This window comes from Garra rufa, chromosome 1, assembly GCF_049309525.1.
Source record: "Garra rufa chromosome 1, GarRuf1.0, whole genome shotgun sequence".
NCBI classification, from domain to species: domain Eukaryota; kingdom Metazoa; phylum Chordata; class Actinopteri; order Cypriniformes; family Cyprinidae; genus Garra; species Garra rufa.
Genome location: NC_133361.1, coordinates 64,759,585 through 64,773,318, shown reverse-complemented (window position 1 = coordinate 64,773,318; position 13,734 = coordinate 64,759,585). Strand labels below are relative to the sequence as shown.

Genomic DNA, 13,734 nt, shown 5'->3' with positions numbered 1-13,734 from the left:
GCTGAATTTTCAGCATCATTACTCCTCTTTCCAAAATCTTACAAAGCCCAAACTTTTGGACAGTGGTGCGCACAAAAAAAATGTAATTACAGTTTTTTTGTTTCATGAAACATGGAAAAACAACTCAACTACAATCCTCCTTTGGTTCGCCCTCGCAGTCTGAGTCTGTGCCAGAACATTCTTCCATATCTCTCGCTCTCTTGTTTCTCTCTCTCTCCTCCACATGTGTTTTCCAGCTGTGTGTTGGAGGCCTCCCCCATAAAGTTGAGCTGTACAGAAAGAGGCTCTACATGATCTTCAGTTTTCCCTCTTTAGAAAACATGACATCCAAACACGCTATTTACTTTCTCAATACAAGTTACATATTACAAAATCGTTGACCTTGAGTTTGCAAAGGAAGCATGACTCAAATTTCAATAAACATCTAGTCATTAATCATGATTTGTTAGTATTGGTAATAACTTTGGTGTCTGGGCAGAGAGTTGTTGCTCTCAGGAAAATACAGACATGTGAGCATGTTAAACCAATGATATTGTCATCAACTTGTTTTCTTATTTATAGGGTTCAGATGTGGCCAAGGAGACGTTTGTTCCACCAGGTCAGTTCCAAAGTTGTTACTTTTCTGTGCTCAGGACATATGAAGAAATGTCTTCTTATGATACAATAAATTCAACAGTGTGTCAGTTTTTTAAAGTAGAGTCCAGTCCTGCTGATTAAAGCCAATTTCTAGCAGATTTTAGCTACACACACTTGCTGGAAGTTTCTAGTGAGTCTAAAAACTTTTATAGCCTTGGTTCAGGTGTGTTTAATTGGGGCTGGAGCTAAATTCTGAAGAACACTGGCCCTCCAGGAACAGCTTTGAACACTGTTTGTGTTTCTCAGATGCTGACTGCATGTTGAAGGATGCCAGCAGTCAGAGAATCCCCAAACTCACAGTGAAGGTAACACCACATCCTCAAAACTGTTTCGCACCCATTTGATATGCTTTATAGGAGGATTTTTTAAATGACAGTTCATATTAAGGCCTTTCCACACTGAATGCAAAATAGCGAAGCAAATATCGGACATGATGACACGCTGGTTTAAAACAACAGATTCCTATGGATGCTTCCACATAGGCCACGAACATCCGCGCACCGAAAAAGCGTTTTTTTAATTAGTTCGACGAATCTTTTCAGTTTCGCAAAGCAAAAACAAGCCCGTCCAATAAGATTTGAGCATTACATCACGTGCCCGGAGCAGCTGCTGTTGCACAAAAGGACGAGAGGGGTGGCACTGTTTCGAAAATCAGTATAAACAAACACAGAAGAAGAGTATTCCGAGAGAGAAGGGGATGCGCTCTTGTTATCATCGCATCTGAGAACAGATGGTTATTCTTAATATAAGTTCTATTAATTCTCCACTCGATTATGTGATCTGGAAGAGAACACTGTCCGTTTTCTTCCAGGTGCACCATTGTTATACGAGTCAGAGCGAGAAAACAAATTATTAAAAAAATTTTCTACTGTTCTACACATGAAATATGAAAGTAAACAGACATATGATTATGTTATATATATTTATTTTAATGCTTTTTCATAAAGACTTTTCTGCTCAGCAAGGCTGTTTATTTGATTAAAAATGCAGAAAAAAAATCTGCAATTTAGAATAGTGGTTTTCTATTTTAATATACTTTAAATTGTAATTTATTCCTGAGATGCAAAGCTGAATCATTACTCCAGTCTTCAGAGTCACATGATCCTTTAGAAATCATTCTAATATGCTGATTTATTATTAGTGTTGGAAACAGTTGTTCTGCTTAATATTTTTTTGGAACCTGTGATGCTTTTTTTTTTTTTTAAATTCTCTGATAAATAAAACGTTAAAAAGAACATCATTTATTTAAAATAGAAAACTTTTGTATCCAAACACTTTGTTCAAAGTTTGGGGTCAGTACATATATTTTTTTTTTCTTTCTCTCTTTGAAAGACGTTAATAAAGAAAGCAACTTTTATTTGGCAAGGATGTGTTAAACTGATAAAAAGTGACAGTAAAGACTTATATTGTTTGAAAAGATTTCTATTTTGAATAAATGCTGTTCCTTTCAACTTTGTATTCGTCAAAGAATCCTGAAAAAAGTAGCACAGGTTCCGAAAAAATATTCGGCAGCACAACTGTTTCCAACATTGATAATAAAAGTAGTAAATTACTATATTAAAAAGTATATTAGAATGATTTCTGAAGGGTCAAGAGACACTGAAGACTGGAGTAATGGCTGATGAAAATTCAGCTTCGCATCACAGAAATAAATTACATTTTAAAGTATATATAAAAAAAAAACTGTTACTTTGAATTGCAATAGCATTTCATAATATTACTTTTCTGTATTTTTGATCAGATTAATGGAACTTTTATAAGCATAAGAGACTTTTTGAGTCTGAGCTGCAGTGTGTATGTGTGTGTATATATATATATATATATATATCCTGTCTGAAAAGCTGTTTGCCATGAGATTTCCAGTATTCTTTGTTCTGCATATGACAATGTTCTGAGATCAGATGTGCAGTGCTGCCCTCTACTGATAAATACGTGCATTTTAGTGTCAAACCTCTGCATATTCAAAGTCTAAACTGAGATCAGAATATGATTGGTTGAGCTGAAGAATGTTTTGTGTGTGTTTTAGAGCAGAGAGCATTGCCTGTCTCTCCTGCAGGAGTGTCTGACCAACCACAGGGGGGCAGCAGAGTTTTCATACAGGTAATACAGACATCACACCAACAATGAATGAATATGTGTTCTTAATAAATGTTTATACATATTGTGCCTTGCAAAAGTATTCACACCCCTTCATTCTATTCACGTTTGGTTGCAGCATTATGTTAAACTGCTTTAAATTAGCGTTTCCCCACATCCATACCCCATAATAATGATAAAGATATTAAAAATAAAACACTGAAATAAGTAGATTGCATAAGTATTCATACCCTTAACTCAGTACGTAGTTGAAGCACCTTTACAGCCTGAATTCTTTCTGGGTATGATGTGACAAGCTTTGCACATCTGCATTTGGCAATTATCTGCCATTCTTTGCCTCAGCTTTTCACCTCTCAAGGTCTGTCAGCTTGGATGAGGGCTGGAAGACATTTTCTAGAGTCCTAGTTGTTCCAATCATCTTCCATTATGGATAATGGAGGCTACATGCTTCTGTGAACCTTCAATGCAGCAATTTTTTTTTTCTGAACTCTTCCCTAGATCATTGCCTTAACACAAGTCTGTCTCTGAGCTCTACAGGCAGTTATCTTGACCTCAGGACTTTTTGCTCTGATATGCATTTTCAGCTGTTAGACCTTTTCTGAGAGGTATATGCCTTTCTAAATCAGACTCATTCAAATGAATTTGCCACAGTTTAACTCCACTCGAAGTGTAGTAACATCTAGAAGCAATATGAATGCTCCTGAGCTAAATTTCCAGTGTCCCAGAAAAGGGTATGAATTCTTATGCAACGGGATCTTTTAAGTTTTTTATATTTAATAAATTTGCACAAATGTTAAAAACCTATTTTTTGCGTTGCCATTATGGAGTAGGGAGTGTAGATTGATGTGGGGAAAAAAGTAATTTAAAGCAGTTTAACATAAGGCAGCAACATAACAAAATGTAAAAGAAATGAAGGGGTATAAATAATTTTGCAAGGCACTGTATGTACGCATTTCAAAAGTTGAGAGTCATAAGAGATTGTTTTAATGTTTTGAAATAAGCATTTTATGCTTACCAATGCTGTATTTTTTTGGGTAAAAATACAGTAAAAGCAGCAATATTTTGATATTACAATTTAAAATGAATACGTTTTCTGCATCATTACCCCAGTCTTCAGTGTTGCATGAGTATCAGTGTAATATGCTGATTTTCTGCTCAAAACAGATGTGCTTAATTTATATTATTTCCTTCAAATGTGTTCTCTCCTTGTGTAGCTCTGACACACTTTATCAGGCTGTAGAAATAGAGCACGAGATCTTCAGAGCCAGTAAATCAGCAAACCTGTACAAGGCTGCAGTTCTCAAGAGAGTAAGTGTTACGAATGCTCCGCTGCATGTTAATATCATCTCATTTAAAGCTAATGTGGTCTTGGCCATGGTGGAGAGTTTGGAATCTGATTGATTTATTGCTGCTGTGGACAGGCGTCTTTTATACAGTTAACAAGCTGAGATTAGGAGCAATCCCTTTAAGAGAGTGCTCGTAATCTCAGCTTGTTACCTGTATAAAAGACACCTTGGAGTTAGAAATCTTGCTGAATGATAGGGGATCAAATACTTATGTCACTCATTAAAATGCTAATTGATTCATAACTTTTTTGAAATGAGTTTTTTTTTGTTATTCTGTCTCTCACTGTTCAAATAAACCTACCATTAAAATTATAGACTGATAATTTCTTTGTCACGTACAAAATCAGCAGGGGATCAAATAATTTTTTTCCCACTCTCCAGGTGTCAGAGATGAAGAAAAGTGCAACTGCAAGTGTTGCTGAAGAGAAACAGTCAGAATCGAACGAAGAGACGGCGACCTGCTCTTCGTCATCTCAGTCTGAGCATCTAGACGGCTTTACCTTAGCCTCTGAAGTCTACTCAGTGAGTCGATCACAGTTTGTGCTTACAGAGATTATTACAGTTACAGTTTTATCCACAAGAAAGCAGAAAAGTGATCAAATAATCTTTTCCATCGAATTCTAGTTGAAAAGGAAGCGTGTGGGAGCAGGATTTCGTGGCTCGTCCAGCTTGTTTCAGACAGCTGGAGATTTTCTGAAGAACTCTCAGAAGGACAAAACACCTGGAGACCCCATCTGTGAGGAAGAGGAGGAGGTGGAAACAGGAAACGCACAGAAGATGAAAAGCGGTGAAACAACTCCTGCCGACTCGTCTCCAATCAAAGCCAAAACCAGCATGACTTCCTCCCTGAGTAGCCCCAGTAAAAGACTCACTAAGAAACAGCAGAAACTAGCAGAAGCAGCCAAAGACATGCGCTGTATATCACAGTATTTTGGAAAAAAGCAAGTAGACACCACTCAGGCGAAAGCAGGAAGTGTTGTATCAGAGCCTGAGGAAGAAGGATCTCAAAATCACTCGCCTTTACCAAACGACACTGACTTAATAACAAAGAATAGCACATCCACAGATGTAGAAAGTGTTTCGGAGAATGTCGCTGCTGTTCTTCTGCAGAAGAGCCCTGACCTAGAGGAGATGCCCATGGACATTGAGATCACAGCAGATCAAGAGGTTCAGGGGTATGATGGAGGAAGACACTCTCTCAGAGCAGTTTGATATTTATTCTGCATGACTTGAACATGTTCACTGTTCTGAACTGTTGTTTCTTTGTCCGAACAGAGAGAATCATGAGTTTGACGCCCAACAAAGTTCACCTGAACAAGTAACACCACAATTACTTTTTGAAAACATTATAAAGGGATCTTGAAAATCTTTTAAGAGCTGTTTGTCATGTCTGTTTTTTTTTTTCTTTAGTCACATGAAAATAGAACGCTGTCTCCTCCTGCGAAACGCAACCGTGTGATGAGGGACACTAAGAGAGTGACGTTTGACCCAGTGGTGCAGGAGACGCAGTTTGAGGCAATGAATGGAGATGCTGAGATCTTACAAAAGCCTGTGACACTTAAGGAAGCTGCTGATATTGTGGTGCGATGCCTGGATCCGTTCTACAAAAAGGGCAAATTTGCAACAAAGGTGATTTTTTGGCATGTCTGTTCTGAAAATATTGCTGCAAGCTGAGGCTAAGGAGCTTCAACCCTGCTCCTGGAGAGCTACTTTCCTGCAGACTCAAGTTCCAACACAGCTTCAACACGCCTTTCTGTAATTAAAGTATTCATTAACTTCCAGAACGAACATTAACAGATAATTTACTCACCGTCTTTTTATCCAAGATGTTTGTCTTTCTTTCTTCAGTCATAAAGAAATTATGTTTTTTGAAGAAAGCATTTTATACATTTTCTTAATATAGCGCACTTCTATGGTGCCCACGAGTTTGAACTTCCAAAATGCAGTTTAAATGCAGCTTCAAAGGGCTTTTTGGAAGTTCAAACTTGCGGGCACCATAGAAGTCCGCTATATGGAGAAAATTTCTGAATTTTTTTTTCTCAAAAAATATAATTTCTTCACGACTGAAGAAAGAAAGACATGAACATCTGGATGACAAGGGGGTGAGTAAATTATCGGTAAATTTTTGTTCTGGATGTGAGCTAATCTTTTAAGTAGCCCTGAACACCGTGATTCGCTGGTTTAGGTGTAATTGATTAAGGTTGAAGCTGAAATTTGCAGGAAGGTATCTCTCCAGGAGCAGGAATGCAGGCCCCTGTTGAAGACATTTGTTGATACAAAATTTTGCTACAAAACTCAAAATGACCAACGGCCAAAAAAAGTTGACATGAAAATAAGGTACCAATTCAAATTCGGTATTCCATTCTGATTATAACAAGGACAATCTTATTATTTTTGGCAAAGCTGATCATTAGTTATTAGCAGAATTTTTTTTATATATCAGTAGATCAGTAGGTGGTGATGCGCCAAAACTACTCATGTGCCCTTGGGTCATGTTTGTTATAACACACACCAAGTTTGGTCAGAATCTGGTGTCCATTTTTTGCACAAACTCGTTCAAAATTCGTTATCACGCTTTACGAAAATGGTTTTGGCATATCAAAAAGCTTTTGATAAATTTTTGCCAGAATGCTTTGAAGATAATCTGAGCCAGTTTGGGTTAAAATTGGACAAATCGTCTAGGAGAAGTTCACAAAAAAATAGATTTTTTTTTAGAAAATTTGAAATGGCAAAAAATTTTGACCTTTAGAAATGGTATGCATTCGACTCGGTTTGAGCCAAGGAATGAGAGGAAAAAAGATTTTTGCTTTTAGTTCATTCGGTTGAAAAGTTATTAAACAGAAACATACATGCACATTTGGCCTGTTGGTGGCGCTAGAGAGCTTGAGTTAGAGACTCCAAATTTGCTGTGGTTAATAATGAGACTGTCCTCTATCTGTGTGCCAAATTTCTATAAGATTTATAATATTAATAACAATATGCTAAAGTGTTTGAAAATATAGCATTTTACTACTAAAAAATAAGATTCATAACAATACGCTAAAGCATTTAAAAAAAAATACAGCATTTATTAATACTACAAAATCTGAAATAATCCACGCTCAAAATAGCTGACACAAGAAAATTGGGAATTTGATTTGTTATGCCGTTCCCAATCTAACAACAGTACTTTTATGATTTTTGGTCAAACTGGTCAGAAAACATAAACAAAAATGTCAAATGTTTATGTTTTTTGACCAGTAGGTGGCACTGTGCTGAAACTTCACATGTGCCCTCATGTCAAGCTTGGTATAACATGTGCCAAGTCTGATCCGAATCATGTCTATTTTTGCACAAATGTTGTCAAATTTGGTAACAATCTTTGTTAACATGCGTTTACAAAAAATGGTTTGGAAAATATCAAAAAGCTTTTGATAAGTCTTTGCCAGCATCATCTAAAGATGATATGAGCCGGTTTGGGTGAAAAAAATCTGACAAACCGTCTAGGGTGAGTTCGAAAAAGTATTTATTTTGCTAAATTAAAAATTGCAAAAGATCTTCACCCTTAGGAATGTAAATTTTGGTATGCATTCTACTCCATAAAAATAGGAATTTTGCTTCTCCACCTTACTGTTCAAAAAGTTACAAGTAGAAATATAAGTGCAAATTTGACCTGTTGGTGGCACTAGAGAGTTTGAGTTAGAGACTCCAAATTTTCAGTGGTTAATGTTGAGGCTGTCCTCTATCTGTTTGCCAAATTTCATAACTTTAAAAAAATATATATTATACACTAACGTTTAAAAGCTTGAGGGTGGTAAGATTATTTTAAATTTGACCAAAAATACAGTAAAAAGTTATTTTGAATTTTAAATTTTTATTACGATTTAAAATAATTGTTTTCTATTGTAATATATTTTGAAATTTAATTTTTAATTTCTGTGATGCAAAGCAAATTTTCAGCATCATTACTCTAGTCTTCTCTAGAAATCATTTGAATATGCTAATTTAGAAACATTTTTTACTATTATCATTGTTGAAAAACAGGTGTGTTGCTTCATGTTTTTGTGGAAAATAGTTTTCTTTCAATAAATAAATAATCTTACTTACCCCAAAGGTTTTTTTTTTAACTTTTGAATGATAGTTTATGTTTTGTGCAGTGAGTTATTTCTTGCACAGATATGCTTTTATTTAATATTTATTATAATAGTAATTTGCTGTTGATATTAAAACATTTCAGTGTTTGGTTTTAAAGACATTTAGTTTACTTTTGTACATTGAACACTTTTGGTACAGTGTCGATGTGAAAAATGAGTCTGCTGGATGGTATACTTTTAATAGAATGAATTTCATTTTTAATCATTTCCCCCAGGATTTGTTCAAATCCTTTGCCCGTTTCCTCTCCCATCTTCTCACGGAGGGAAAAACTGCAAATCGAGGCCAAGGTGAGACTATCCTTAACCTCATAAAAATCCAACAGAATCATACATTTTTTTCAAGTGCTGATTTAGCATTTTAAGATTTCTCGTTTTTTTTCCCCCACAGTGAAGATGCAAGCAAAGAGACTCATCAAGGGCTTCTTCAGCAAGATTCAGCGCTGTGAGAGCGAAACAGACTGGAAACACTTGAAAATCGAGGACAGATAGTGATCTCCATCATTATGTCCCTTCATCCAGACTTTTGGAGCTCCACTAATCCCTTTTATTGTCAGAGATGCTGTGTGTTTAGCAGCATGCTGCTGTGTATCTCAGGTGTATGGTGACGGCCTAAGCGTACATTGCACATTAACGTGAACTGCTGAAAAATGCTGTTTTATTTTTCAAGTCAAGCAACAGAGAACAGACCGCAATAGCTGTTATGTAGCATTAGCTGCTTATAATGCACTCAATGTAGTGTGAACAGTAATGAAAACTACATTAAAAGCCAAATGTGCACAAATGGAAAATAGAGAAGACTTCATGCTGAATAATTGATGGCATAATTGGTAAGTTTGCTTGTCGCTGCTTGTCCAGGTTTTCCAGCAGCCTCGGTTGCCTAAATATTTTCAGCATTCATTTCTCCTCAAGGATTTCAAATTACTACAGGTTTTGGATCTTGAAGCAAACCAACCAACTCCCAGATGAGTCACAACACTAAACGTGTCCCAATTTGCATAGTTATGTACTATTCCGTGCTATTTTGTATAAATAGTGATTAGTTTGAAATTTCAAAACAAAATATAGCTGCAAGCGCTTTAAGGCATTTAAGCACATATGAAAAAATTCAGGCCTGTAACCACCTAAATCAATGATATTAATAAGCATTTTTAGCAAATCCAGGTAATTCACCATAGAAATACAATGTTTTTTAACGTTTATGACTGTTATGACGCCAGCTGTGGTCCTATCTCCTTAAAACTTTGCATGTTTGTTAGGAATTACCTGTCGCATGTGCTCACCAGGTTTTGTGAAGTTTTGAGTTTTCATTTAGGCTTTATAGTACGGTGGCCGAGAGAGGCCAACGTGCTGCAAACAAGAAAACACATGCAAACAGAAAAAAACGACAACAAATTAAGAAAACATCTTCATCAGTTTGACAACACAGGCGCTGCAAATCCTCGCAACGCAAACACAAATACGGAAACGCGCTGCGAATTCTCACAACACAACCAAACTCAGAAACGCGCTGCGAACACACGAGGGCGCTGCAAACTAACAAACGCGCTGCATATAGCACGGCCCACAACGGAAATGTTTCAGGGGGACCTCAAAAAGTGACAAACTCATCTGGGACCTGATTATTTATATCACTATATTACCTGATTATTTATATCACTATCACCTTTAAGTGATACTATACTATCACTAAAAGGCGATAGTTCACCGATAACACCTGTGCTCTGACCAACAGCCACTGAAAAAATAATCAGGTCCCAGATGGGTTCGTCACTTTTTGAGGTCCCCCTGAAACATTTCCGTTGTGGACCGTGCTATATGCAGCGCATTTGTGTGTTCGCAGTGCGTTTCTGAGTTTGGTTGTGTTGTGAGAATTTGCAGCGCGTTTCCGTATTTGTGTTTGCGTTGCGAGGATTTGCAGCGCCTGTGTTGTCAAACCGATGAAGATGTTTTCTTAATTTGTTGTCGTTTTTTCTGTTTGCATGTGTTTTCTTGTTTGCAGCGCGTTGGCCTCTCTCGGCCACCGTATTATAGGCATTTGGGCATTTACAAACAGGTCCCTTTTCTAAAAGACCCAGTTGTACCTTCCCAAAAGGTAAATTTCATTTTTTTGGGTAATTATTGACCTAGAAAGACCCAGAGAATTGTACTGCAGTGTTTTTTTTTTCCATATTGACCAAAAAAATCTAGGACTAGTTTGCAAAAGTATTTTCTTCTAAATCATTTAACAAACAATTTGATTGACAGCAGTGGTTCTAGAGGCAAAGTTGTCCAGAATTAAGAGTTCTATCATATAATTTGAATGTCGCATGTATGTGCAAAAAAAATGTGCAATGTACAATCGGTTATGCCCTTGGAACATGCGTTATCGCATTTTACTAAAAGTGGCCCTGCCCCTTTCTAACGTTTTGGCATCCCTTTGCGACGGTCAGTTGAAAGTTGAACTTTTTTAAATAATTATTAATATTCACTCTCCAGAGAATCTTACAGCACTGGTTTGGTTCAGATCGGGTCGAAAAACGTAGGCAAAAGTAGGTTTTGCGAAAAGTAGGTTTTTAACTGTATTGTACACATTTCAAAACAAACCTCTAAGGTTATGAAGAACTACACTACCCATAATTCTTAATAGAGTTCCACCAATCAGAGAAATCACTTTTTTAAATTTTTTTGGGGGAGCTTTTACGCCTTTTTTCTTTATTTGGATAGTACAGTAGAGTGACGACAGAAACGCACTGGGTGGAGAAAGAGGAGCAGGATAAGCAAAGGAGCTCGAACTTGGGTCGCCGTGAGCCCAGTTGCGCTGTATGTTGACGCACTAACCACGAGGCTATTGATGCCGACAGAGAAGGTCTCTGTTAAAGATCTCTTGATCTGGAAATCATCTGCTTTGTACAAACATCTGGCAGACGTTTGTAAGATGTCAGTTTTACAAACATTCTAAATCATAAACATCTTAAAGACATCTAATAGATGTCTATTTGACATCTGATAGGAAACATCCTATAGATGTATTGCAGATGAGCATGAAAAAGCATGAAAAACACTCAAAAATATGTCTTGCAGATGTAAATGCAGATATTAAAGAGACGTCTCCATGATCTACGTGTGCTATGAGGGAAGTATACTCCAATTTGCCCTGATAGCACGCATACATCACAGAGATGTCTATTTGACGTCTGCATTTCCATCTGGAAGATTTATGCTCATCTGTAATACTTCTATAGGATGTTTCCTATCAGATGTCAAATAGATGTCTGTTAGATGTCTTTAAGATGTTTATGACTTAGAATATATGTACAACTGACATCAATTTACAGACCTCTGTCAGATGTTTGTACGCAGCAGATGCTTTCCAGATCAAGAGATCTTTTCTGTCGGCATCAATAGCCTCGTGGTTAGTGCGTCGATAAACAGCACAACTGTACTCACAGTGACCCGAGTTCGAGGTCCTTTGCTGATCCTGCTCCCCTTTCTCCACCCAGTGCTTTCCTGTCGTCACTCTACTGTAGTATCCAAATAAATAAAAAAAGGCATAAAAGCCCCCCCAAAAAAACTTTTAAAAAGTGATTCCATTGATTGGTGGATCTCTCTTAAAAATTATGGGTAGTGTAGTTCTTCATTGAGAAAACAGGTTTTAAACACCTTTTTAAAGGCAACGGTCACACTAATTTCTACATGAGGATGTATTATGGCTTATTTTTTATTTGTCTTTTTTTCCGGCTCCTTTTTCATTAAATCTGGTTTTGCGCTATTATTAGGCACTTCTAAAATTACACCTTAAACATGCCATTGTCTTCTCCCCAGCGGGAAACCCGCTCGAAATAAACGAGTTTAACGCTCCATTGAGCCCACAGTCACTGCTGAATGGAGACCCCCTAATTATGCCTCTTCAGAGTAAAAGCAGCCCTCAGATTCCCGGACAAACGGATTATTGTGTTTGGCAGTTTCTCAGTGGAGGAGAAGCAGCGCTGGCGGGAGAAAGTACGATTCCTACTATGACGAAGGCACTGCGTGGTAAGTTGACTCATGAATATTAATCACCTGTGGTGACGTGTCAGTTCATTTCCCAGCGGCAAGGATTTTACTTGTTAATAATAAATTGAACATGAAGATGTTAGATTTTATAGTCAGTCTCACTAATGTTTCAAGAAAACAGTCTGGTATTTAATATTTAAATAAATATGTAATTGTTTAAACTGGTCTTAGTTTGTTCTTGTTTTGTGAATTTGTGATGAAACTGATTTCATTGCAGCCCATACTGGCCAGGACACCCTACTGAAAAAAAAAAAACAGCTAAAACCAGCCTAGGCTGGTTGGCTGGTCTTAGCTGGTTTAGGCTGGAAGTAGCTTGTTTTAGCAGGTCTTCCAGCTTGTAGCTAGTGGTTTCCTATCTTGACCAGCTAAGACCAGTCTGGCCAGGTGGAAAAAGTGGCCAAAACCCCTCGAAAACCAGCCTACTGACCAGCTAAAACCAGCCAACTAGCCTAGGCTGGTTTTAGCAGTTTTTTTTTTTTTTTTTTTTTGAGTATTTTATGGTTAAATAAAGTAAATAAAAAAAAACACATCTAAAACCAACCTAGGCTGGTTGGCTGGTCCTTGGTGGTTTAGGCTGGAAGTAGCTGGTCTCCCAGCCTGGCCAGGCTGGAAAAGTGGCCAAAACCCCTCTAAAACCAGCCTGCTGACCAGCTAAAACCAGGCTGCTTGACCAGATAAAACCAGATTGGCTGGTTTTAGCTGTTTTTCACCAGGGCACTCTTTTACTCTCTAAGAGGTTTTTACTCTTAGAGAGTATTTTCTGATTAAATAAAGGTTAAAAAAGTAAATTAAAAACAGCTAAAACCAGCCTAGGCTGGAAATAGCTGGTTTTAGATGGTCTCCCAGCCTGGCCAGGCTAGAAAAGTGGCCAAAACCCCTTTAAAACCAGCCTGCTGACCAGCTATGACCAGCTAACACCAGGCTGGTTGACCAGATAAAACCAGGTTTGGCTAGTTTTAGCTGTTTTTTTCACCAGGGCACTCTGAGAGAATTCTACTCTTAGAGAGAATTTTCTGGTCAAATAAAGTAAATAAATCAAAAGTATTATTTAAAAATAAATGTAAAAATGTAAAATAATATCCTTATTTCCAGGGGCGCCGCTCGCAACTTTGGGCCCTATGACAAAATATGAGTTTGGGCCCCCCCTACCAAAGCAAAGTAGATCTCTGGGGCCCCCTAAAGGGCATGGGCCCTTAGAATCCTCCTAACTTTAACCCCCCTTAGCACCGCCCCTGCTTATTTCCCACATTTAGTTCGGAGGAAACACAGAGGCTATTTTTGACAGGACTTCTACTTGAATATGAATTACGTCGCAGCTAAACGTCAAGCCCCAACCAATGGCGGACGCGCGTTTTGTGAATATTTAAAGAGCCTGTTGACGTGGCTCTACAGTTGTCCAATGGCGAAGGCTTCGCTTATGAATATTAATAGGCTTGCCTTTCCAATAGTAGGATTTCGGGTACTTTATCTGTCGGGCGAAACCAACGGGA

The 13,734-nt window shown here is 37.5% G+C and overlaps 1 protein-coding gene across 1 annotated transcript in view; it reads left to right on the top strand.

Annotated features, from left to right (window-relative positions):
* The window catches only part of recql5 (RecQ helicase-like 5), a 35,605-nt gene extending 26,598 nt beyond the window's left edge, over window positions 1-9,007 (top strand). Inside the window, exons 10-19 of the mRNA XM_073843885.1 lie at window positions 562-598; window positions 883-941; window positions 2,663-2,736; window positions 3,948-4,041; window positions 4,461-4,601; window positions 4,704-5,254; window positions 5,355-5,397; window positions 5,490-5,708; window positions 8,428-8,500; window positions 8,601-9,007. Coding sequence (XP_073699986.1) covers window positions 562-598; window positions 883-941; window positions 2,663-2,736; window positions 3,948-4,041; window positions 4,461-4,601; window positions 4,704-5,254; window positions 5,355-5,397; window positions 5,490-5,708; window positions 8,428-8,500; window positions 8,601-8,701 — 1,392 coding nt within the window. The 3' untranslated portion in view covers window positions 8,702-9,007. The remainder of the gene's footprint in view (window positions 1-561; window positions 599-882; window positions 942-2,662; window positions 2,737-3,947; window positions 4,042-4,460; window positions 4,602-4,703; window positions 5,255-5,354; window positions 5,398-5,489; window positions 5,709-8,427; window positions 8,501-8,600) is intronic.
* Window positions 9,008-13,734: the final 4,727 nt, after the last annotated feature.